Here is a 27,031-nt window from a genome sequence, read left to right as displayed (position 1 = left end):
TATGGTGTTCTTTGGATGCAACTCAGCATTCTTTGTCCTCCAAAAACGACGAGTTGAGTTTTTACCAAAAAGTTATATTTTGGTTTCATATGACATTCTCCCAGTCTTCTTCTGGATCATCCAAATGCTCTCTAGCAAACTTCAGACGGGCCTGGACATGTACTGGCTTAAGCAGGGGGACACGTCTGGCACTGCAGGATTTGAGTCCCTGGCGGCGTAGTGTGTTACTGATGGTAGGCTTTGTTACATTGGTCCCAGCTCTCTGCAGGTCATTCACTCGGTCCCCCCATGTGGTTCTGGGATTTTTGCTCACCGTTCTTGTGATCATTTTGACCCCACGGGGTGAGATCTTACGTGGAGCCCCAGATCGAGGGAGATTATCAGTGGTCTTGTATGTCTTCCATTTCCTAATAATTGCTCCCACAATTGATTTCTTCAAACCAAGCTGCTTACCTATTGCAGATTCAGTCTTCCCATCCTGGTGCAGGTCTACAATTTTGTTTCTGGTGTCCTTTCACAGCTCTTTGGTCTTGGCCATAGTGGAGTTTGGAGTGTGACTGTTTGAGGTTGTGTGTCTTTTATACTGGTGTCTTTTATACTGATAACAAGTTCAAACAGGTGTCATTAATACAGGTAACAAGTGGAGTACAGAGGAGCCTCTTAATAGAGGTCTGTGAGAGCCAGAAATCTTGCTTGTTTGTAGGTGACCAAATACTTATTTTCCACCATAATTTGCAAATAAATTCATTAAAAATCCTACAATGTGATTTTCTGGATTCTTTTTCCATTTTGTCTGTCATAGTTGAAGTGTACCTATGATGAAAATTACAGGCCTCTCTCATCTTTTTAAGTGGAGAACTTGCACAATTGATGGCTGACTAAATACTTTTTTGCCCCACTGTATATATTATTTAATCCAAAGTATAATTTCAGTATTTGACCTTGGCTTCTGTTCTTTGTTACTTAATTTCCTGTTTGTGTGAAGTGTATGTATGTATGTGTCTGTATCTGTGCCTGCAGTCCTGTGCACGCCCACAGCCCCACACACATATAGGCCTACATTTTGTTCACAACAAAACTGAAACTAGAAGGAGAGGAGACATGTTCAAAAAATATTTTAAATTCTCGAGACAATTGAGACAGTACCAAGAAAAAGTATGAAAATGTAGGCACTCACTACTGTAACTCACTCTGTATAAGAGCGTCCGCTAAATGCCAAAAACAAATGTAAATGTAAATTGTGTATGTGTGCCATTCAGAAGATGAATGGGCAAGACAAACTATTTTCACATTCAACAGTTTTCCGTGTGAATCAAAACTGGTCCAACACAAAAAGGACATTGAGCCAACTTGCCCCAACCGTGGGAAGCATTGGAGTCAACATGGGCCAGCATCCCTGTGGAACGCTTTCGACACCTTGTACAGTCCATTCCCCGACAAATTGAGGCTGTTCTGAGGGCTAAAGGGGGTGCAATATTAGGAAGGTGTCCCTAATGTTTTGTAAACTCAGTGTATGTAAGCCCTACATTCATTAGAAAAATATATAACTCGGACCTATCGTATTATCAGGTGCGTATTACTCAAGGCCATCAGACTGTTAAATAACCATCACTAGGCGGCTTCCACTCAGTTACGTAAGTAACCCTGCACCTTAGAAGCTGCTGCCCCATATACATAGACTTGAAATCACTGGCCACTAATGGAACACTAGTCACTTTATTCATGTTTACATATTTTTGCTTTACACATCTCATATGGCATTCTGTATTCTACTCTACTGTATTTTAGTCTATGCCACTGTGACAATTGCCCATCCTAATATTTATATATTCCTTAATTCCATTCTTTTACTTTTAGGTAGTGTTTATTGTTGTGAATTGTTAGATATTACTGCACTGTTGGAGCTAGAAACACAAGCATTTTTCTACACCCACAATAACATCTGCTAAACATGTGTATGTGACAAATAACATTTGATTTGATGGAGAAAAACTGTATACCATTTTTTTTAAAGCCCTCGATGAAGATCTACCCAGAACAAAACATTGTTATACAGTATATGTTATGGAAAATGTGTAAAAGGGAAATCTATATATTTCCTGTGACCATATAGATCTATCAAACATGTGGAGTGTCAAGATCACTAGTGTGCTGGAGTTTATTTTTCACTCAGTAATGTATGTGCCCTTAACACTCTTTTTCTACACCAATTTTTGTTTCCCCACCAGTCATCGACCACCATCTACGTGCATATAGTGGATGAAAACGACAACGCACCAGAGTTTCCAGAGGAGGAGTATGTGACGGTGCTGAGCGAGGGCCCCGACACCTTGGGGGCCACCATTGCCACAGTAACCGCCATCGACCCAGACGAGGGCCTCAACGGCACCCTCCGATACACCATCGACCACGGCAACCTGGCCATCACCTTCTGCATCAATCAAACTACCGTAAGAATATGGACAGATATTTTACACACATTCTGAAATTGCATTTTTGTCCACCCCAGTTTTATCATTGGAATGTGATACAAAGCACGGCAACGGTGTGCTTTAGGACCATGCAGACGCCTCCGTGTGGTCGGTTAGGCTGTTTGAAGTGTTTATCCGACTGGATTTAGGTTGTTTGTTTGGACATGTTTAGTAGCCTTTGCTTTGTCACTTTTCAGAAGTAAATTAACTTGGCAAGCTTTCACCAGTTGATGTGCCGTTAGATAGAGAGCTCGCAAAAAGTTGGCTTTACATTAGCTGTTATTTTCGCCTCAATCAAACTAGACCTGAATCAAACAAGGAGAATCATTGGCCAAATGATTGAAGAGTGATATTCTGATGTTTCTTCAGTGCCATGTGAGTTGTATTAGTCAGTATGTCAATGTAATGTTATTGATCTGTCAGTTCCCTGATCTAATTCCCTACTTTTCACACTGACACAGTAATGAACAGCTAACGTTACATGCTTCACTGTCATGGTGTACAGTAGAGGTCTGTACAGGATGGCTTTCTTCATCCCACACTCGCTCCCACCCAATACTGCAAGAACTTGTCCCAAACTCAACTGCAGTCTCACAATGTTATTTTAGGCGTATGCTCACTTGCCAGCCAGGGTCCCAGCAATTTTGCAATATCAAACGCGTAACAATAACTTAAGAAATAGGTTAAATTACCAGAGAATTTCACATGGCCCTTATATTTTATTAATGGGCTATATCAGCCAATATGCTAGATGTAGTTTGAAGAGAGCAGTGTTGGATTGACTTGCACTTTCTCTTGAGCTATTTTATAGACTACCTTTTAGGAGTGGGAAGATTTTCAGATGGAGAAATATGGGTGATCAATATATAGGCCTATTTACACGCAATGTAGTAAACTATAGCCTAATCACAGACCTATTTAGGAAGTACTTTTCCTGTGAAAGATAACTGTCCTGTGCTTCTCAACCCATGTATACATAGGCTATAGCCTACTTTATTTATTTGAGACCACACGCGCAACTGATCTTGCAGGTATGGCTACTGAACTGGAGGCAGCAAGAATGATGACAGCAACACTACATTTAGCATTTTCCAATAGGATATAGCCTACCTTTTAGGATGAAGATTTGCAGGCAGAGACAAATGCATGGGTAATCCATACTTAATTGAAAATGCAAAGGTGCAATGCTCGCTCACCATAGTAGCCTAACACGCTGATCCTTCAGGCATCTTCTTCTTCTTTGGAGTTTATATGGCGGTTGCAACCAACTTTAAGGTATATTACCACCACCAACTAGACCGGAGTGTGGACCTCAGTTCATCTCTCAATCACCCACGTGGGTATATGGTCCTAAAAACCAATGAGAATATGACACGTGGGTATATGCTCCGCCAGCGTAACAGACTAAGATATAGAATACAGTATATACAGTGGGGCAAAAAAGCATTTAGTCAGCCACCAATTGTGCAAGTTCTCCCACTTAAAAATATGAGAGAGGCCTGTAATTTTCATCATAGGTACACTTCAACTATGGCAGACAAAATGAGAAAAAAAATCCAGAAAATCACACTAGGATTTTTGATGAATTTATTTGCAAATTATGGTGGAAAATAAGTATTTGGTCAATAACAAATGTTTATCTCAATACTTTGTTATATACCCTTTGTTGGCAATGACAGAGGTCAAACGTTTTCTGTAAGTCTTCATAAGGTTTTCACACAGTGTTGCTGGTATTTTGGCCCATTCCTCCATGCAGATCTCCTCTAGAGCAGTGATGTTTTGGGGCTGTTGCTGGGCAACACGGACTTTCAACTCCCTCCAAAGATTTTCTATGGGGTTGAGATCTGGAGACTGGCTAGGCCACTCCAGGACCTTGAAATGCTTCTTACGAAGCCACTCCTTCGTTGCCCGGGCGGTGTGTTTGGGATCATTATCATGCTGAAAGACCCAGCCACGTTTCATCTTCAATGCCCTTGCTGATGGAAGGAGGTTTTCACTCAAAATCTCACGATATATGGCCCCATTCATTCTTTCCTTTACACGGATCAGTCGTCCTGGTCCCTTTGCAGAAAAACAGCCCCAAAGCATGATGTTTCCACCCCCATGCTTCACAGTAGGTATGGTGTTCTTTGGATGCAACTCAGCATTCTTTGTCCTCCAAAAACGACGAGTTGAGTTTTTACCAAAAAGTTTTATTTTGGTTTCATCTGACCATATGACATTCTCCCAATCTTCTTCTGGATCATCCAAATGCTCTCTAGCAAACTTCAGACGGGCCTGGACATGTACTGGCTTAAGCAGGGGGACACGTCTGGCACTGCAGGATGTGAGTCCCTGGCAGCGTAGTGTGTTACTGATGGTAGGCTTTGTTACTTTGGTCCCAGCTCTCTATAGGTCATTCACTAGGTCCCCCCGTGTGGTTCTGGGATTTTTGCTCACCGTTCTTGTGATCATTTTGACCCCACGGGGTGAGATCTTGCATCGAGCCCCAGATCAAGGGAGATTTTCAGTGGTCGTGTATGTCTTCCATTTCCCAATAATCGCTCCCACTGTTGATTTCTTCAAACCAAGCTGCTTACCTATTGCAGATTCAGTCTTCCCAGCCTGGTGCAGGTCTACAATTTTGTTTCTGGTGTCATTTGACAGCTCTTTGGTCTTGGCCATAGTGGAGTTTGGAGTGTGACTGTTTGAGGTTGTGGACAGGTGTCTTTTATACTGATAACAATTTCAAACAGGTGCCATTAATACAGGTGGAGTGGAGGACAGAGGACCCTCTTAAGGAAGAAGTTACAGGTCTGTGAGAGCCAGAAATCTTGCTTGTTTGTAGGTGATCAAATACATATTTTCCACCATAATTTGCAAATAAATTCATTAAAAGTCCTACAATGTGATTTTCTGGATTTTTTTCCCTCATTTTGTCTGTCATAGTTGAAGTGTACCTATGATGAAAATTACAGGCCTTTCATCTTTTTAAGTGGGAGAACTTGCACAATTGGTGGCTGACTAAATACTTTTTGCCCCACTGTACATATGAGATGAGTAATGCAAGATATGTAAACATTATTAATTGACTAGTGTTCCATTCCTTAAAGTGGCCAGTGCCTATAGGCATATACATTTCTATGATTTCTATGCCTATAGGCAGCAGCCTCTAATGTGCTAGGGATGGCTGTTTAACAGTCTGATGGGCTTGAAATAGAAGCTGTTTTTCTGTCTCTCGGTCCAAGCTTTGATGCACCTGTCCTGACCTCGCCTTATGGATGATAGCGGGGTGAACAGGCAGTGGCTCGGGTGGTTGATGTCCTTGATTATCTTTTAGGCCTTCCCTTGACACCGGGTGCTGCAGGTGTCCTGGAGGGCGGGTAGTTTGCCCCTTGTAATGAGCTGGGCAGATTGCACCACCCTCAAGCCTTTCAGTTGCGGGCGGTGCAGTTGCCGTACCAGGCGGTGATACAGCCTAACAGGATGCTTTCAATTGTGCATCTGTAAAAGTTTGTGAGGGTTTTAGGTGACAAGCAAATTTCTTTAGCCTCCTTCACCACACTGTTTGTGTGGGTGGTACATTTCAGTTTGTCAGTGATGTGTACGCCAAGGAACTTGAAGCTTTCCACCTTCTCCACTGCGGTCGCGGCGATGTACATAGGGGGGTGCACCCTGTGCTTTTTCCGATCATCACCTTTGACATTGAGTGAGAAGTTGTTTTCCAGGCACCACACTCCCAGAGCCCTCACCTCCTCCCTGTAGGCTGTCTCGTCATCATTGGTCATCAAGCCTACTACTGTTGTGTCATCTGCAAACTTGATGATTGAGTTGGAGGCGTGCTTGGCCGAGCAGTCATGGGTGAACAGGGAGTACAGGAGGGGGCTAAGCATGCACCCTTGTGGGGCCCCAATGTTGAGGATCAGTGGAGTGGAGGTGATGTTTCCTACGTTCACCACCTGGGGGCGACCCGTCAGGAAGTCCAGGACCCAGTTGCACAGGGCGAGGTTCAGACCAGGGCCTCGAGCTTAATGATGAGCTTGGAGGGTTCTATGATGTTGAGTGCTGAGCTATATTCAATAAACAGCATTCTTACATGGGTATTGCTCTTGTCCAGATGGGATAGGGCAGTGTGCAGAGTGATGGCGATTGCGTCGTCTGTGGATCTATTGGTGTCGGTAAGAATTATGAAGTGGGTCTAGGGTGGCAGGTAAGGTAGAGGTTATATGACCCTTGACTAGTCTCTCAAAGCACTTCATGATGACAGAGGTGAGTGCTACGGGGCGATAGTCATTAAGTTAATCTACCTTTGCCTTCTTGGGTACAGGAACAATGGTGGCCATCTTAAAGCATGTGGGGACAGCAGACTGAGATAGGGAGAGATTGAAAATGCCCGTAAACACACCAGTCAGCTGGTCTGCGCATGCTCTGAGGACGCGGCTAGGGATACCGTCTGGGCCAGCAGCCTTGCGAGGGTTAACACATTTGAATGTATTACTCATGTCGGCCACGGAGAAGGAGTGCCCACAGTCCTTGGTCGCGGGCCGTGTCGGTGTCACTGTGTTATCCTCAAAGCATTATCCACCTTGCCATGTTTAAATGTGTTGGTTTGCACTTTCAGTTTTACGTTAATGATACAATCTATCCACGGTTTCTGGTTAGGGTAGGTTTTAATCGTCACAGTGGCTATTACATCTTCTATACACTTCCTTATAAACTCAGTCACTGTATCCATGTATGCGTCTAGCCTTTTTTCGCAAGCTACTCAAAACATATCCCAGTCCACTTGATCAAAACAATCCTGAAGTGTGGATTCCGATTGGTCAGACCAGCGTTGAATAGCTCTTATTACGGGTACTTCCTGTTTGAGTGTCTGGCTATAGGAAGGGTAGAGCAAGATGGAGTCGTGGGTCAGATTTGCCGAAAGGAGGGCGGGGAGGGCCTTGTAAGCATTCTGGATGTTTGAAAAGCAGTGGTTGATATTTAGCAGCGTGAGTAGTACAGTCGATATGTTGATCTTCAGCAGCCTTGTCCTCAAATTTGCTTTGTCAAAATCCCAAGCTACAATAAGTTTCCAGTTTGCATATAGAGCATGTCTTAAAGAAAATCAAAGTTTGTCTTTGTACTGTATTTGTAAGAGTTGTTCATTTGTTAGACTATTTGTTAAAGGTCCAACACAATATTGATGATTGAAAGATCTTGTATCTAGTTAAAGTCTTTTCAAACACTTAAACATTCGGAAAGTATTCAGACCCCTTGACTTTTTCCACGTTGTGTTACGTTATAGCCTTATTCTAAAATTCATTAAATCGTTTTTTCTTCTTCATCAATCTACACACAATTCCCCATTATGAAAATGCAAAAACCGGATTTTAGACATTTTAGAAAATGTATTAAAAATAAAAAAGATTTACATAAGTATTCAGACCCTTTAATCAGTACTTTGTTGAAGCACCTTTAGCAGCGAATACAGCCTCGAGTCTTCTTGGGTATGACGCTACAAGCTTGGCACACCTGTATTTGTGGAGTTCCTCCCATTCTTCTCTGCAGATCCTCTCAATCTCTGTCAGGTTGGATGGGGAGAGTCGCTGCACAGCTATTTGTAGGTCTCTCCAGAGATGCTCGATCAGGTTCAAGTCTGGCTGGGCCACTCAAGGATATTCAGAAAGCCACTTCTGCATTGTGTTGGCAGTGTGCTTCGGGTCATTGTCCTGTTGGAAGTTGAACCTTCACCATAGTCTGAGGTCATGAGCGCTCTGGAGCAGGTTTTCATCAAGGATCTCTCTGTACTTTGCTGCCACCACCATGCTTCACCATAGGGATGGTGCCATGTTTCCTCCAGACGTGATGCTTGGGTTTCTGCCTGAATAGTTCAATCTTGGTTTCATCATAGCAAATAATCTTGTTTTTCATGGTCTGAGTGTCCTGTAGGGGCCAAGCGGGCTGTCATGTTAATTTTACTGAGGAGTGGCTTCTGTCTTGCCACTATAACATAAAGGCCTGATTGGTGGAGTGCTGTAGAGATGGTTGTACTTCTGGAAGGTCCTCCCAACTCCACAGAGGAACTCTGGAGCTCTGTCAGTGTGACCATCGGGTTCTTGGGCACCTCCCTGACCAAGGCCCTTCTCCCCCGATTGTTCAGTTTGGCCGGGTGGCCAGCTCTAGGAAGAGTCTGGGTGGTTCCAGACTTCTTCCATTTAAGAATGATGGAGGCCACTGTGTTGTTGGGGACCTTCATTGCTACAGACATTTTCTGGTACCCTTCCCCAAATCAGTGCCTGGACACAGTCCTGTCTCGGAGCTCTACGGACAATTCCTTCGACCTCATGGCTTGTTTTTTGCTCAGTCATGTAGGATTTGTCATTTTGTGTTATTGTGTGTAGATTTATGAGTAAAAATATTGATTTAATCAATTTTAGAATGTTACGTAACAAAATATGGAAAAGGGGAGTCTGAATACTTTCCGAATGCTCTGTACTTTTTGTGTTGGGCCATGGGTCATAATAAATTGTGTAGAAATGCAGGAAATGTGCTTTTGTTTAGATGCCCCCAAAATGGAGGGCCCCAGACCCCCTGCCAAGTTATGTCCCCCTCTGCAAATTGCACTGCTGGGTGATTTAAAAAGTCATAGTCAATCGATCAATTATATAATAATACTTTTAGCAAAAAATATATATTTTTAATTTACAATATGTAGAAACTTTGTGAAACATCACAGCACAGTTTAAAATATATGGCAAATAGAAATCAAAACTTGGTGTTCAGAGACAGATGGGAGGGGATGAGTGGAGCTGAAAGATGCGACTAAATACAAACAAGAGATAACTATTGTAATTGTTGTTGTTGTCGATTAATTTACTCCATTATGGAAGGGATTGTATGGTTAGGAGAAAATAATAAAGGAAAATATATTTTAAAAAATATATACAGTACCAGTCAAAAGATTAGACGCATCTACTTATTCCAGGGTATTTCTTTATGTTTACTATTTTCTACGTTGTACAAAAGACATCAAAACTATGAAATAACACCTATTGAATCATGTAGTAACCCAAAAAGTGTTAAACAAAACAAAATATATTTTAAATTTGAGATTCTTCAAAGTAACCACCCTTTGCCTTGATGACAGCTTTGCACACTTTTGGCATTCTCTCAACCAGCTTCATGAGTTAGTCACCTGGAATGCATTTCAATTAACTGATGTGCCTAGTTTAAAGTTAATTTGTTGAATTTATTTTGCTGATGTTTCTGAGCTAATCAGTTGTGTTGTATACAGAATATAGCCCTATTTTGGTAAAAGACCAAGTTCATATTATGGCAAGAACAGCTCAAATAAACAAAGAGAAATGACAGTCCATCATTACTTTAAGACATGAAGGTCAGTCAATATGTAACATTTCAAGAACTTTCAAAGTTTCTTCAAGTGCGCTATGGTGAAACTGGCTCTCCTGAGAATTGCCACAGGAAAGGAAGACCCAGAGTTACCTCGGCTGCAGAGGATATGTTTATTAGAGTTACCAGCCTCAGAAATTGCAGCCTAAGTAAATGCTTCACAGAGTTCAAGTAACAGACACATCTCAACTGTTCAGATGAGACTGTGAATCAAGCCTTCGTGGTTGAATTGCCGCAAAGAAACCACTACTAAAGGACACCAATCATAAGAAGAGAGTTGCTTGGGCCAAGAAACACGAGCTATGGACATTAGACCGATGGAAATCTGCTCATCATAAGTGGGCTCTCCTTCAAGACTGTTGTAAAAGCATTCCAAGTGAAGCGGGTTGAGAGAATGCCAAGAGTGCAAAGCTGTCATCAAGGCAAAGGGTGGCTACTTTGAAGAATCTAAAATCTATTTTGATTAGTTTAACACTTTTAGATTACTTCATGTGTAATTTTGTAGTTTTCATGTCTTCACTATTATTCTACAATGTAGAAAAAAGTTTTTTTTAAATATAGAAAAACCCTTGAATGAGTAGGTGTGTCCAAACTTTTGACTGGTACTGTATATATATCATTATGTCCCCACCACTTCTAAAACTAAAATTGCTCTTTTATTTAGACTGATACCTAATTTACTGTGCAGACCTTGATCCAAACACTATTTGTAAGCTTTTCAGATAGTTTAGCTTGCCTGACTCAATGAAACCAAAATAATTGTTGCAGAAGTGAAAACCCTGCACTCCAGGCAGGCAAACACTCAAAGTATTTAAAATATTTCAGTAAGAATTTGATCCAAGGTTTGGTACTGTGTGTAGTTTGTGAACACACTGACCGTACAATATTTTGAATAGCGTTGAGTGTTAAAGTAGTTGTCTTTTTGTGCATGGGTGTGTGTCCAGGGAAAGATTGTTGCAGTGAAGGAGCTGGACTTTGAGATCAGCAATGGACACTATGCACTTGTCGTCACAGCAACAGACCAGTGTCCCATCCATGCCCTCCGCCTGACATCCAGCACTACGGTGATGACAATGACAGAACACAGAAACACACACTCACACACCTACACACTTCACTCTTTATACACATCATGTTTATCAAGGCATTGTTTTTAATGTAGTTTGTACACATCATATTAAAGTTGCAATCTGTGATATTTGCAGGAGTTTTTGTTCATTAAAATTAATGACCCACATTTTTTTCTACAAAAAGTGAACTATTCCTTTAATCACATAAATATACATATAGGCCATACAGATCTCTGAACAAGTTGTTTCTACTGGTCTTTTCCAGGTGTTGGTGAATGTCCTGGATGTGAACGATGTGACCCCCACCTTCCCCAAGGTCTATGAGGGGCCATTTAAGATAACAGAGGGCCAGCCGGGGCCCCGGGTCTGGACCCTCAAAGCCACTGACCAAGACTCTGGACTCAACGGCAAAGTGGAGTACAGCATCACTGCCGGAGACCCCCAGAGTGAGTAGGATGTGTGTGGGTTGGGGTTAGGGCTGTTACGGTGACGTATTACCGCCACACCAGCAGTCATGAGTCATGACCCACAGTCAAATTGCATGTGACCTTTGAGTCGTGGCAACTACAGTCGTAGCCAAAAGTTTTGAGAATGACACAAATATTAATTTTCACAAAGTCTGCTGCCTCAGTTTGTATGATGGCAATTTGCAAATACTCCAGAATGTTATGAAGAGTGATCAGATGAATTGCAATTAATTGCGAAGTCCCTCTTTGCCGTGCAAATTAACTGAATCCCCCAAAAACATTTCCACTGCATTTCAGCTCGGCCACAAAAGGACCAGCTGACATCATGTCAGTGATTCTCTTAGCTTTGGAAAGAAAACACTCTGAATTTTCCAGAACTGCAAAGATATTGTCTGTGGGTGCCCTAGAACGGGAGCTACAGGCAAAACCAAGATGAAACGGCAACCAGGATTTTTGAGGCTCCGTTTTCCATTGTCTCCTTATATGGCTGTGAATGCGATTGGAATGAGCCTGCCCTTTCTGTCGTTTCCCCAAGGTGTCTGCAGCATTGTGACGTATTTGTAGGCATATCATTGGAAGATTGACCATAAGAGACTACATTTTCCAGGTGTCCGCCCGGTGTCCTCCGTCGAAATTGGTGCGTCATTTTCAGCTGCTGGTATTTTTCCATTCGATTCTGAGGGGAAAGCAGGCTTCCACGAACTGCATATCAATGAAGAGATATGTGAAAAAACACCTTGAGGATTGATTCTAAACAACGTTTGCCATGTTTCGGTCGATATTATGGAGTTAATTCGGAAAAAGTTTGACGTTTTGGTGACTGAATTTTCGGTTCGTTTTTCGGTAGCCAAATGTGATGTACAAAACGGAGCGATTTCTCCTACACAAAGATTCTTTCAGGAAAAACTGAACATTTGCTATGTAACTGAGAGTCTCCTCATTGAAAACATCTGAAGCTCTTCAAAGGTAAATGATTTTATTTATTTGGTTATCTGGTTTTTGTGAAAATGTTGCATGCTAAATGCTACGCAAAATGCTAAGCTAGCTTGCAATACTCTTACACAAATGCTTGATTTGCTATGGTTCAAAAGCATATTTTGAAAATCTGAGATGACAGTGTTGTTAAGAAAAGGCTAAGCTTGAGAGCAGGCGCATTATTTTCATTTTATTTGTGATTTTCAGAAATCGTTAACGTTGCGTTATGCTAATGAGCCTGAGGCTTTATTCACGATCCCGGATCCGGGATGGGGAGTATCAAGAGGTTAACGGTAACGTCCCACCTGGCCAACATCCGTTGAAATTGCAGAGCGCGAAATTCAAACTACAGAATTATAAATATTTAACTTTCATAAAATCACAAGTGTAATACCTCAAACAAAGCTTAACTTTTTGTTAATCCAGCTGCTGTGTCAGATTTAAAACAGGCTTTATGGCGAAAGCACACCATGCGATTATCTGAGGACAGTGCCCTGTTTACAAAAGCGTGAAAAACATATTTCATCCAGGCAGGTGAGCCACGAAAGTCAGAAATAGCGATATATAAATGCCTTATCTTTGATGATCTTCTTCTGTTGGCACTCCAAAAGGTCCCAGATACATCACAAATGGTCCTTTTGTTTCATAATGTCCTTCATTATATCCATAAAAACTCAGTTTAGCTGGCACGCTTCTGTCAATAATCCACCCAGTTTCCCTCCATCAAAATTAATCCTAAACTTTAGTAATAAACTTTTCCAAACATATCAAACAACATTTATAATCAAACATAGGTACCCTAAAACATAAATAAACAATACAATTTAAGACGGAGAATCGTTATTGTCTTTACCGCAGAAAAATACCAAAGAACGCACTCCCTTCCACGTGCTTGAAAACACGACAGCCAAAATGGGAGCCACCTAGAAAAAACTACAATTTCTGGCTAATTTTTCCGAAAAACAAGCCTGAAACTCTTTCTAAAGACTGTTGAATCTAGTGGAAGCCCTAGGAACTGCAACCTGTGAGGATTTAGCCTTATAATTAAAGTGACAGCCATTGAATACAGTGTTAAACTGAATTTCTTTGGGGGGGGATAGTTTGTTCTCGGGGTTTCGCCTGCCATATCAGTTCTGTTATACTCAGACATTATTTTAACAGTTTTAGAAACTTTGGAGTGTTTTCTATCCAAATCTAAATTATATGCATATCCTAGCTTCTGGGCCTGAGTAACAGGCAGTTTACTTTGGGCACACTTTTCATCCGAACGTCAAAATACTGCCCCCTACCCAAAAGAGGTTAACACAGGTGTGAGTGTTGACGAGGACAAGGCTGGAGTTCACTCTGTCATGCTGATTGAGTTCGAATAACAGACTGGACGCTTCAAAGGAGGGTGGTGCTTGGAATCATTGTTCTTCCTCTGTCAAACATGGTTACCTGCAAGGAAACACGTGCATCATCATTGCTTTGCACAAAAAGGGCTTCACAGGCAAGGATATTGCTGCCAGTAAGATTGCACCTAAATCAACCATTTATCGGATCATCAAGAACTTCAAGGAGAGCGGTTCAATTGTTGTCATGAAGGCTTCGGGCTCCCAAGAAAGTCCAGCAAGCGCCAGGACCGTCCCCTAAAGTTGATTCAGCTGCGGGATTGGGGCACCATCAGTGCAGAGCTTGCTCAGGAATGGCAGCAGGCAGGTGTGAGTCTATCTGCACGCACAGTGAGGCGAAGACTTTTGGAGGATGGCCTGGTGTCAAGAAGGGCAGCAAAGAAGCCACTTCTCTCCTGGATAAACATCAGGGACAGACTGATATTCTGAAAAAGGTACAGGGATTGGACTGCTGAGGACTGGGGTAAAGTCATTTTCTCTGATGAATCCCCTGTCTGAATGTTTGGGGCATCCGGAAAAAAGCTTGTCCGGAGAAGGCAAGGTGATCGCTACCATCAGTTCTGTGTCATGCCTACAGTAAAGCATCCTGAGACCATTCATGTGTGGGGTTGCTTCTCAGCCAAGGGAGTGGCTCACTCAATTTTGCCTAAGAACACAGCCATGAATAAAGAATGGTACCAACACATCCTCCGAGAGCAACTTCTCCCAACCATCCAGGAACAGTTTGGTGACGAACAATGCATTTTCCAGCATGATGGAGCACCTTGCCATAAGGCAAAAGTGACAACTAAGTGGCTCGGTGAACAAAACATCGATATTTTGGGTCCATGGCCAGGAGACTCCCCAGACCTTAATCCCATTGAGAACTTGTGGTCAATCCTCAAGAGGCGTGTAGACAAACAAAAACCAACAAATTCTGATAAACTCCAAGCATTGATTATGCAAGAATGGGCTGCCATCCGTCAGGATGTGGCCCAGAAATTAATTGACAGCATGCCAGGGTGGATTGCAAAGGTCTTGAAACAGAAGGTTCAACACTGCAAATATTGACTCTTTGCATCAACTTCATGTAATTGTCAATAAAAGCCTTTGACACTTATGAAATGCTTGTAATTATACTTCAGTATTCCATAGTAACATCTGACAAAAATATCTAAAGACACTGAAGCAGCAAACTTTGTGAAAATTAATATGTGTGTCATTCTCAAAACTTTTGGCCACAACTGTAGACTTCTCAAACTGTGCTCTGATGCCCCTGATGGTAATTAGTAACCTATCAAACTTGCCAACGGCCTGGTACTCAAGCACTCTATTCAAGCAATAAGGCACGAGGTCGTGTGGTATATGGCCAATATACCAGGGATAATGGCTGTTCTTATGCACAACGCAACGCGGAGTGCCTGGTATATTGGCCATGTACCACAAAACCCGAGGTGCCTTATTGGTATTATAAACTGGTTACCAACATAATTAGAACAGTAAAAAGTCATTTTTGGCCACACCCGTGGTGTACTGTCTGATCTTCCACGGCTTTCATCAAATCAGCATTCAGATCTTGAACCACCCGGTTTATAATGACCCTCTAACCACTCGAACGTCAATACAATCGAAAATCAAATCAAACACTTAATAAGAGCCCTGATTTTCAGAGTTTTAGCGGAATAGGTTCGCCTGTTTTGCAGCGAGAGCCAGCTCCCCATAGCTGGTTGATGCATGGAATGAAATAAGAGTTCCTATAAGCCCATGTTGCGCAACATTTTAATAGGTTATGCTATGCAATTGTATGAGAACATCATTTTGATGGCCTCTTTTAAAAATAGGAGGATCCCATCAGCTTTCTATAGGCTAGGCCAGGCATATTCATTGCACGGATTGCATTGATTGGCAGCTCGCGGTACAGACTACCAAATACAGCAAAATGTCCAATAATTTCCGAGCATTCAAATTACACAAACTGCACTATTTCACTCACCCAGTATGTGGCATTATATAAGATGTTGAGCTGCTGCATGTGCATGTGCAGCTGCATGTGCAGTCGAGTAAACTGTTGCTTCGCTTTAAACTAGGCTAGCGATGGAGGCGAGAGGTGGAGGGCCGAGAGAAGCAGCAGTTAGTCCACTCTACTGAACATTTTTTGGGCCACATCAAAGTAAATATTTATCACTATCCTTGGCCGAATCCAACATTTAAAATGGATCGATTTGTCGTAGTCAAGGACAAGCAAAAACATAATAATGAGCAAACTGCCACTACAAATAATGAGGATGAGGAAGCTATTAGTAGAGCCTCGCACACAGATGAGGGACAAGCTAGCAAAAAGACAAAGGTACGGCTGTTGAAAGATAAATCGTATGTTTCAAGAAAAATGGAACAGAATTGTTCTTTGTACTTCATGGCACAAAACCCACTTTGTTTAATTGTCAAGAAGACGTGCGCAGGTTTTAAAAATGGTAATTTAGAACAGCATTTCAATACTACACATACAAAGAGAAATTCCCACCTGGCAGGGGTCTACAAAAAAATGGCATTCAACAACTAACTGCTTTGCTGAAAGGACAGCAACCGCTGATGGACAGAACGACCTCTTCTGCAGAGAAACTGACAGAGACAGCATTTGAGATTGCATGTATCTTGGCTAGGCATAAGATGGCCTTTATCGACGCCGACTCAGTGAAAGATTGCTTGTCGTCTTCAGCGGAAAGTATGTATACTGACTTCAGTAACGAAGATGATTTTCTAAAGCAAATGAAAGGACTACAACTATCAGACAACCATAATAAGAAGGGTTGAAGAAATAAGAAAAGACTTTAGTAAGCAGATAAACAAGGATACAGTGCCTTCGGCCCCATTGAACTTTGCGACCTTTTGCCACATTTCAGGCTTCAAACATAAAGATATAAAACTGTATTTTTTTGTGAAGAATCAACAACAAGTGGGACACAATCATGAAGTAGAACGACATTTATTGGATATTTCAAACTTTTTTAACAAATCAAAAACTGAAAAATTGGGTGTGCAAAATTATTCAGCCCCTTTACTTTCAGTGCAGCAAACTCTCTCCAGACGTTCAGTGAGGATCTCTGAATGATCCAATGTTGACCTAAATGACTAATGATGATAAATACAATCCACCTGTGTGTAATCAAGTCTCCGTATAAATGCACCTGCACTGTGATAGTCTCAGAGGTCCGATAAAAGCAAAGAGAGCATCATGAAGAACAAGGAACACACCAGGCAGGTCCGAGATACTGTTGTGAAGAAGTTTAAAGCCGGATTTGGATACAAAAAGATTTCCCAAGCTTTAAACATCCCAAGGAGCACTGTGCAAGCGATAATATTGAAATGGAAGGAGTATCAGACCACTGCAAATCTACCAAGACCTGGCCGTCCCTCTAAACTTTCAGCTTATACAAGGAGAAGACTGATCAGAGATGCAGCCAAGAGGCCCATGATCACTCTGGATGAACTGCAGAGATCTACAGCTGAGGTGAGAGACTCTGTCCATAGGACAACAATCAGTCGTATATTGCACAAATCTGGCCTTTATGGAAGAGTGGCAAGAAGAAAGCCATTTCTTAAAGATATCCATAAAAAGTGTCGTTTAAAGTTTGCCACAAGCCACCTGGGAGACACACCAAACATGTGGAAGAAGGTGCTCTGGTCAGATGAAACCAAAATTGAACTTTTTGGCAACAATGCAAAACGTTATGTTTGGCGTAAAAGCAACACAGCTCATCACCCTGAACACACCATACCCACTGTCAAACATGGTGGTGGCAGCATCATGGTTTGGGCCTGCTTTTCTTCAGCAGGGACAGGGAAGATGGTTAAAATTGATGGGAAGATGGATGGAGCCAAATACAGGACCATTCTGGAAGAAAACCTGATGGAGTCTGCAAAAGACCTGAGACTGGGACGGAGATTTGTCTTCCAACAAAACAATGATCCAAAACATAAAGCAAAATCTACAATGGAATGGTTCAAAAATAAACATATCCAGGTGTTAGAATGGCCAAGTCAAAGTCCAGACCTGAATCCAATCAAGAATCTGTGGAAAGAACTGAAAACTGCTGTTCACAAATGCTCTCCATCTAACCTCACTGAGCTCGAGCTGTTTTGCAAGAAGGAATGGGAAAAAATGTCAGTCTCTCGATGTGCAAAACTGATAGAGACATACCCCAAGCGACTTACAGCTGTAATCGCAGCAAAAGGTGGCGCTACAAAGTATTAACTTAAGGGGGCTGAATAATTTTGCACGCCCAATTTTTCAGTTTTTGATTTGTTAAAAAAGTTTGAAATATCCAATAAATGTCGTTCCACTTCATGATTGTGTCCCACTTGTTGTTAATTCTTCACAAAAAAAATACAGTTTTATATCTTTATGTTTGAAGCCTGAAATGTGGCAAAAGGTCGCAAAGTTCAAGGGGGCCGAATACTTTCGCAAGGCACTGTATATCAGCAGCTCCGTTTACCAGCATAGCATTGGACTTAAGCACGGCTCAGTTATGCGTATGCATTCGGTTACCGAAAGAGGAATCTTATCGGGAAGTACTTTTGTGCTTATTGCCACAGCAAGATCAAACGAGTGGAGAAGATGTGTTGAATGCACTTCAGACCTAGGGCTGGGCAGTATACCGTATTTTACTATATACCAGTATTTATTCACGGACCGGCTTGGGTTTTTACTTTACCTTCAATAACGATATTTGAATGTTTGGTTTGTTTAATGTGATATGCTATGTGTAATGTCCATTTTTATAGTTACTCCGCTACTTAATTCCTCTCTGCTCTCTGTCTCTCCATGCTGCTTTCCACACCCACCAAGTCCCACCCCCTGTCACGCAAAGAGCACATTTGTTGTTGCTTGACCACAAATCAAATTGATTCATATAGCCCTTTGTATAAAGTGCTGTACAGAAACCCAGCCTAAAACCCCAAACAGCAAGCAATGCAGGTGTTGAAGCACGTTGGCTCGGAAAAACTCCCTAGAAAGGCCAAAACCTAGGAAGTAACCTAAAGAGGAACCAGGCTATGAGGGGTGGCCAGTCCTCTTCTGGCTGTTCCTGGGTGGAGATTATAACAGGACATGGCCAAGATGTTCAAATGTTCATAAATGACCAGCATGGTCAAATAATAGTTCTGGGACAGGTTACACGTCTGGTGAACAGGTTAGGATTCCATAGCCGGAGGCAGAACAGTTGAAACTGGAGCAGCAGCACGGCCAGGTGGACTGGGGACAGCAAGGAGTTATCATGCCAGGTAATCCTGAGGCATGGTCCTAGGGCTCAGGTCCTCCGAGAGAGAGAAAGAAAGAGAGAATTAGAGAGAGCACACTTAAATTCACACAGGACACCAGATAAGACAGGAGAAGTACTCCAGATATAACAAACTGACCCTAGCCCCCCGACACATAACTACTGCAGCATAAATACTGGAGGCTGAGACAGGAGGGGTCAGGAGACACTGTGGCCCCAACCGATGATACCCCCGGACAGGGCCAAACAGGAAGGATATAACCCCACCGACTTTGCCAAAGTACAGCCCCACACCACTAGAGGGATATCTTCAACCCCTAACTTACCATCTTGAGATAAGGCCGAGTATAGCCCACAAAGATCTCCGCCACGGCACAACCCAAGGGGGGGGCGCCAACCCACAAGACACTTTCGTTCAGTGTGCATGGTCAATGCAGCACATGCAACAATGTTGATGACAACGATGTTGTTTCCACTTTGATCTTAATATAAATCCACAAGCGTTCTATAATTACAAAATTAGTTTGTGTTTCTTACATCTGCAAACAGCTAGTTTGTATTTTCTTAGCAAGTTAAGCAAAATTGTGTTAGCTGGCTATCCCACTATTATTTATACTCTAACTATAGAATTAAAATAAACATTCTAAATCCATGATTCCAAAAGTTCACCCAAGTGTTTTGATCTAAATCACAATTGCGCTACTCCGTTGCAATAAAACCACGTGCGGTTATTATGAGGACGACAACATCTAATGCTGATTTCAACTTGGCTTTCCATAAAATCTTTCCATTACAAAAATTCTGGTTTTTGGTTGCTTTCTCGTTACAAAAACAGCTGGTGAAATCAAAATGGTGAGATTAATGATACCGCTATTCATGGCTTTATTATCTGTGCCTGCATTGGCCACAGGCTACAGAAATGCAGGCAACGTCGAATTAACAATGGTTTAATAATCAGGCAGGGGTTAATAAACTAGAGGTGGGGCAAAGGTACCGGATGGCAGGCAGGCTCAGGGTAGGCAGAGGTCAATAATCCAGAGGTGGTGCAAAGGTACAGGTCGGCAGGCAGGCTCAGGCTCAGAGCCAGGACAGGCAAGGGTCAAAACCAGGAGGGCAAGAAAAAAAGACTAGGAAAAGCAGGCGCTGAGACAAAACATTGGTTGACTTGACAAACAAGACCAACTGACAACAGACAAACAGAACACAGGTATAAATACAAAGCGGATAATGGGGAAGATGGGCGACACCTGGAGAGGGGTGGAGACAATCACAAAGACAGGTGAAACAGATCAGGGTGTGACAAAATTACACCTACATCACTCAGGTGCTATCCCCTTAACTGCTACATGTTGAAGGCTGACCCTGTTTTGCTCCAAGCCTGTTTGGTGTGTCATTGGGTTGGGTATGGTAACAACAAAAATACATGCTCGGTCAACTCAACCACTTTTCAATATCTCTAACACGATGCCAGTGTCTACATAAGTGAAAACGGAACATTTTTGAAGAAAAGTTAAAAAGTTATACCGTATGACATCATCAAAAGTTAAAACATTTTTAAAACAGTGATTTTTGAACACTGTGAGATTCGCGGTGATGTACAGAGAAAGAAAATACCCTTCCTTGGGATAGAAACTCGTTACAGGTTTGGAAAATCACTGATGTCAGAGAGAAGCATTTTGTTTTTACTTACCACATTTGGAAGCACAGAATCGTCTAATGTCATTGTGTGCTGTAGCATTAAGATTTCCCTTCACCGAACCATGAAAAAAGACCCCAGACCATTATTCCTCCACCAAACTTTACAGTTGGCACTATGCATTCGGGCAGGTAGCGTGCTCCTGGCATTCCCCAAACCCATATTTGTCCGTCGTGCTGCCAGATAGTGAAGCGTTATTTATCACTTCAGAGAACGCATTTCCACTGCTCCAGAGTCCAATGGCATTCTACTGCCAATGTTTGTCTATGGATATTGCACGGCTGTGTGCTGGATTTTATATACCTGTCAGCAACGGGTGTGGCTGAAATAGCCGAATCCACTCATTTGAAGGGGTGTCTGACACTGATTTGGTGAGAGAAATGATCAAAATGAGATTGAAAATGGAGGAATTGCCCTTTAAGCATTGCCATGATTGTAGACAACCAGATGCATCGTTTTTTACGACCTAACTAAGAGTGTTTCCAAAACAAGCACGTAGAGAGAACATTCGCTATGTGCATTGTCAGACCATGTGTCGATACGGATAGGATCGAAAGAAAAGCATTGCTGCTATTGGATCAAATCTGTTACGGATGCGATACCTGTACAGGCATCAAAATCAGCAAAATTCCAGAGCGCCAACTAATAGCACTCCATACAACTCAAACTTTCATTAAAACACACATGCCGGGTACTCAATTAAAGCTACACTCGTTGTGAATCTAGTCAACATGTCAGATTTGTAAAATGCTTTTCGGCAAAAGCATAAGAAGCTATTATCTGATAGCATGCAGCCCCCAGAAACACACGAAGGGGACGTAAACAAAGAAATTAGCGTAGCCGGCGCTACACAAAACGCAGAAATAAAATATAAAGCATTCATTACCTTTGACGAGCTTCTTTGTTGGCACTCATATATGTCCCATAAACATCACAATTGGGTCTTTTTTTCGATTAAATCGGTCCATATATGAACACTGTGAAATCCAGGAAAAAACTCCCGTTTCCCAACGCAACGTCATTTTTTTAAATTAAAAAAGTTGCCTATAAACTTTGACAAAACACTTCAAACTACTTTTGTAATCCAACTTTAGGTATTAGTAAACGTTAATAAACGATCAAATTGATCACGGAGAGATCTGTATTCAATAGCTGCAAGTTTGGAAATCGTGTCCGAGTTTGCCCCTTTCATCACTTCCTCTGGGAGACTTCATGACAGGATGTGCCTATTACTCAGATGACCAAGGATTTAGCTGCATAGAATTCATAACACTGGCAACATCGTGTGGAAGCTGTAGGAACTGTAAGCCCATCACTATCTATTATACCTTGCAATAGACAATACAGAGACTGGCGGATTGATTTTTTCTTCGTCGATTTTGTGATCAGATTTCCTTGGGATTTTGAGTCCGAAACATGTTCTGTTATAGTCACAGACATGATTTAACCAGTTTTAGAAACTTCAGAGTGTTTTCTATCCACACATACTAAGCATATGCATATACTATATTCCTGGCATGACTAGCAGGACGTTGAAATGTTGCAGCATCCTTAACAGCATCCTTCCACAATACTGAAGATTGATCAGCTCCTAGATAGATATTACCACATATGACTGCAATAATTGAGGTGGCTTATTATGTTTACCCAATAATAATGCGCTAAATCACGGATTGTGCACATCATTGCGCATATCTTGCCACACATTTAAATAAAATGTTCACCTTTATTTAATTAACCAGGTAGGCCAGTTGAGAACAAGTTCTCATTTACAACTGCCGACCTGGCCAAGATAAAGAAAAGTTGTGCAACAGAAAAAACAAAAGTACAGTCAATACCACAATAGAAAAAAATGATATACAGTGTGTGCAAATTAGGTAAGATTAGGGAGGTAAGGCAATAAATAGGCCGTAGTGGCAAAGTAATTACAATTTAGCATTTAAACACTGGAGTGATAGATGTGGTAGTTGAGATACTGGTGTGCAGAGGGGCAAAAAATAATTAACAAAGGTTCTGGGAAACAGCTTAGCTACTAAAGATACATTGTAAAATGGTTCTAATGACAATCTGAAGGCTCTGGGAAACGAGGCCCTGGGTGGTTGCTGGTGTTACTGACTGGGTTATTTATTTGCATAACAGTTACTGGTTGAGAAAATGTAATGACCGGCACAGCCATAGTTGCGGTGGGTGTATCTGTGTGTGTCTTTGTGGAGGAGGGGATGCGTTATTGTGTGTGTGTGTGTGTGTGCATGCATGCTAGTGAGCTACCGTCTGTGTGTGTATGTGTGTGCAGTGTATACAGCTCGTAACCAACTAATCATGCCCTCCTCTCTTTCTTTTTCTTTCGCTCTCTCTTACTCTCTCAGATGAGTTTGTGATATCTCCAGTGGAAGGAGAGCTGCGTGTGAGGAGAGATGTGGAGCTGGACAGAGAGACCACACCCTTCTACAACATCACTGTCATGGCAAAAGACCTGGGCAAACCACCACGCAGCAGCATGGTGTGTTCGCACAGACATGCACTGATTTTGTGGTGCTTCCTGCTAACATGCTCAGACACTTCAATGTACACAACACATGTGCCCATACGCGCGCGCGCACACACACACACACACACATATATACAGTGCCTTGCGAAAGTATTCGGCCCCCTTGAACTTTGTGACCTTTTGCCACATTTCAGGCTTCAAACATAAAGATATAAAACTGTATTTTTTTGTGAAGAATCAACAACAAGTGGGACACAATCATGAAGTGGAACGACATTTATTGGATATTTCAAACGTTTTTAACAAATCAAAAACTGAAAAATTGGGCGTGCAAAATTATTCAGCCCCCTTAAGTTAATACTTTGTAGCTCCACCTTTTGCTGCGATTACAGCTGTAAGTCGCTTGGGGTATGTCTCTATCAGTTTTGCACATCGAGAGACTGAAATTTTTTCCCATTCCTCCTTGCAAAACAGCTCGAGCTCAGTGAGGTTGGATGGAGAGCATTTGTGAACAGCAGTTTTCAGTTCTTTCCACAGATTCTCGATTGGATTCAGGTCTGGACTTTGACTTGGCCATTCTAACACCTGGATATGTTTATTTTTGAACCATTCCATTGTAGATTTTGCTTTATGTTTTGGATCATTGTCTTGTTGGAAGACAAATCTCCGTCCCAGTCTCAGGTCTTTTTCAGACTCCATCAGGTTTTCTTCCAGAATGGTCCTGTATTTGGCTCCATCCATCTTCCCATCAATTTTAACCATCTTCCCTGTCCCTGCTGAAGAAAAGCAGGCCCAAACCATGATGCTGCCACCACCATGTTTGACAGTGGAGATGGTGTGTTCAGGGTGATGAGCTGTGTTGCTTTTACGCGAAACATAACGTTTTGCATTGTTGCCAAAAAGTTCAATTTTGGTTTCATCTGACCAGAGCACCTTCTTCCACATGTTTGGTGTCTCCCAGGTGGCTTGTGGCAAACTTTAAACGACACTTTTTATGGATATCTTTAAGAAATGGCTTTCTTCTTGCCACTCTTCCATAAAGGCCAGATTTGTGCAATATACGACTGATTTTTGTCCTATGGACAGAGTCTCCCACCTCAGCTGTAGATCTCTGCAGTTCATCCAGAGTGATCATGGGCCTCTTGGCTGCATCTCTGATCAGTCTTCTCCTTGTATAAGCTGAAAGTTTAGAGGGACGGCCAGGTCTTGGTAGATTTGCAGTGGTCTGATACTCCTTCCATTTCAATATTATCGCTTGCACAGTGCTCCTTGGGATGTTTAAAGCTTGGGAAATCTTTTTGTATCCAAATCCGGCTTTAAACTTCTTCACAACAGTATCTCGGACCTGCCTGGTGTGTTCCTTGTTCTTCATGATGCTCTCTGCGCTTTTAACGGACCTCTGAGACTATCACAGTGCAGGTGCATTTATACGGAGACTTGATTACGCACAGGTGGATTGTATTTATCATCATTAGTCATTTAGGTCAACATTGGATCATTCAGAGATCCTCACTGAACTTCTGGAGAGAGTTTGCTGCACTGAAAATAAAGGGGCTGAATAATTTTGCACGCCCAATTTTTCAGTTTTTGATTTGTTAAAAAAGTTTGAAATATCCAATAAATGTCGTTCCACTTCATGATTGTGTCCCACTTGTTGTTGATTCTTCACAAAAAATACAGTTTTATATCTTTATGTTTGAAGCCTGAAATGTGGCAAAAGGTCGCAAAGTTCAAGGGGGCCGAATACTTTCGCAAGGCACTGTATATATATATACACACACTCAGAAAGACTAAGTGCCACCCTGTCTTGTGTCTCCTTCATCTCCCAGGTGGTGGTGGGTGTCCATGTTCTGGACATCAATGACAATGACCCCGTGCTGCTCAACCTGCCCCATAACACCAGTGTGAGCGAGGGGGCGTCCGTCTACACCTCGGTGGCCATTGTCAGAGCGCAGGATGTAGACAGTGGACGCAACGCCCTACTCACCTACAACATCACTGCTGGAAACCGCTACGGCGCCTTTTACATCAATGACACTGTGAGAGGGAGGGAAAGGAGGGGGTGAAGGGGGAGGGAATGAGGGGTTGGAGGGTGAGGGAAGGAGGGGTTGGAGGGGGAGGGGATGGAGGGGGAGGAAAGGAGGGGAAGGGGATGGAGGGGGACAGACGATGTGAGGGAAGAAATGGAGAGAGAGAGGGTGAGAAGGTTGGGAAAGAGATAGAGGGAAAAAGAAAAAATGTGGATAAAAGAAGGGTTACGGAGAGTAAAAGGGGTAGAACAGATAGAGGAGAGGTAGAAAAATGTAGACCGAGAAATAGATAGAAAGTAATTGAAAAGGGAAGGGTATACTGGCGTAATTGATCAGTCATTTCTATCATCTCTCTCTCTCTCTCTCTCTCTCAGACAGGGGTGGTGCAGGTGAACAGGCCTCTGGACAGAGAGAGGGTGGCGGAGTACAGACTGGCCATTACAGTCAAAGACAACCCTGAGAACTCCCGCATTGCTCGCCGGGTACTGCCACACACACACACATAATCCCCTCTCAGCCCATACGCTATTTACTGGCAAAGTCAAGCCTCTGCTTCCTCAGCTGTAAGCTACCAAAACTCTGCAAAATCGTACACTGATTTTAACATTGATTATCTACAATGCCGAGTGAAAGTCTACGCACCTCTTGCACAGTCTTTATAATTAAATATAAAAACGGAGTCAATTAGATTTTTTCCCTACAGATCTACATAACCTATTCTACATTTTCATGAAATGTAAAATGTCTTGATTGCGTCTTTAACCCCAGAGTTAATACTTGGTGGAAGCACCTTTGCCAGCCATTACAGCTGTGAATCATTTTGAATAGGATTCTATCAAATTGCAACTCTTATGGCAACATACCATTGTTTTTGTGCTCAAAAAAGTGCTCAAGTGCAAAACATTTGGTTGAGGGTCATTGATGGACAGCTATATTCAAACCCTGTCTCTGATTTTCAAGCAAAATATACAGTGCATTTGGAAAGTATTCAGACTCCTTCGCTTTATCCACTTTTTCTAAAATTAATTAATTATTTTCTCCCCTCATCAATCTACACACAATACCCCATAATGGCAAAGCAAAAACAGTTTTTTTTATTTTTGCAAATGTATTAAAATAAAAAATCAGGTGCATCCTGCTTCCATTGATCATCCTTGAGATGTTTCTACAACTTGGACTCCACCTGTGGTAAATTCAATTGATTGGATATGATTTGGAAAGGCACACACCTGTCTATATAAAGTCCCACACCTGACAGTGCATGTCAGAGCAAAAAAGAAGCCATGACGTCAAAAGAATTGTCCGTAGAGCTCCGAGACAGGATTGTGTCGAGGCACAGATCTGGGGAAGGGTATCAAAAACTGCAGCATTGAAGGTCCCCAAGAACACAGTGGTCTCCATCATTCATAAATGGAAGAAGTTTGGAACCACCAAGACTCTTCCTAGAGCTGGCCACCCAGCCAAACTGAGCAATCGGGAGAGAAGGGCCTGTGTCAGGAAGGTGACCAAGAACCCAATGGTCACTCTGACAGAGCTCCATAGTTCCTCTGTGGAGATGGGAGAACCTTCCAGAAGGACCACCGTCTCTGTAGCACTCCACCAATCAGGCGTTATGGTAGAGAGGCTAGACGGAAGCCACTCCTCAGTAAAAGTCACGTCAGCCCACTTGGAGTTTGCCAAAATGCACCTAAAGGACTCTCAGACCATAAGAAACAAGATTTTCTGGTTTGATGAACCCAAGATTGAACTCTTTGTCCTGGCACCGCTCAACACCTGGCCAATACCATCCCTACGGTGAAGCATGGTGGTGCAAGCGT

General features: G+C 42.3%; 1 protein-coding gene across 1 annotated transcript in view; it reads left to right on the top strand.

The window, feature by feature from the left end:
- cdh23 (cadherin-related 23) overlaps positions 1-27,031 on the top strand; it is a 688,999-nt gene that overhangs the window by 576,345 nt on the left and 85,623 nt on the right. The window contains exons 38-43 of the mRNA XM_064931960.1: positions 2,229-2,450; positions 10,787-10,906; positions 11,178-11,358; positions 23,063-23,196; positions 25,014-25,223; positions 25,589-25,696. Coding sequence (XP_064788032.1) covers positions 2,229-2,450; positions 10,787-10,906; positions 11,178-11,358; positions 23,063-23,196; positions 25,014-25,223; positions 25,589-25,696 — 975 coding nt within the window. The remainder of the gene's footprint in view (positions 1-2,228; positions 2,451-10,786; positions 10,907-11,177; positions 11,359-23,062; positions 23,197-25,013; positions 25,224-25,588; positions 25,697-27,031) is intronic.

Source organism: Oncorhynchus masou, chromosome 23 (assembly GCF_036934945.1).
Source record: "Oncorhynchus masou masou isolate Uvic2021 chromosome 23, UVic_Omas_1.1, whole genome shotgun sequence".
In the NCBI taxonomy this organism is placed as follows: Eukaryota; Metazoa; Chordata; class Actinopteri; order Salmoniformes; family Salmonidae; genus Oncorhynchus; species Oncorhynchus masou.
The sequence above is the reverse complement of the archived record's forward strand: the minus strand, read 5'-3'. Positions and strand labels throughout refer to the sequence as shown.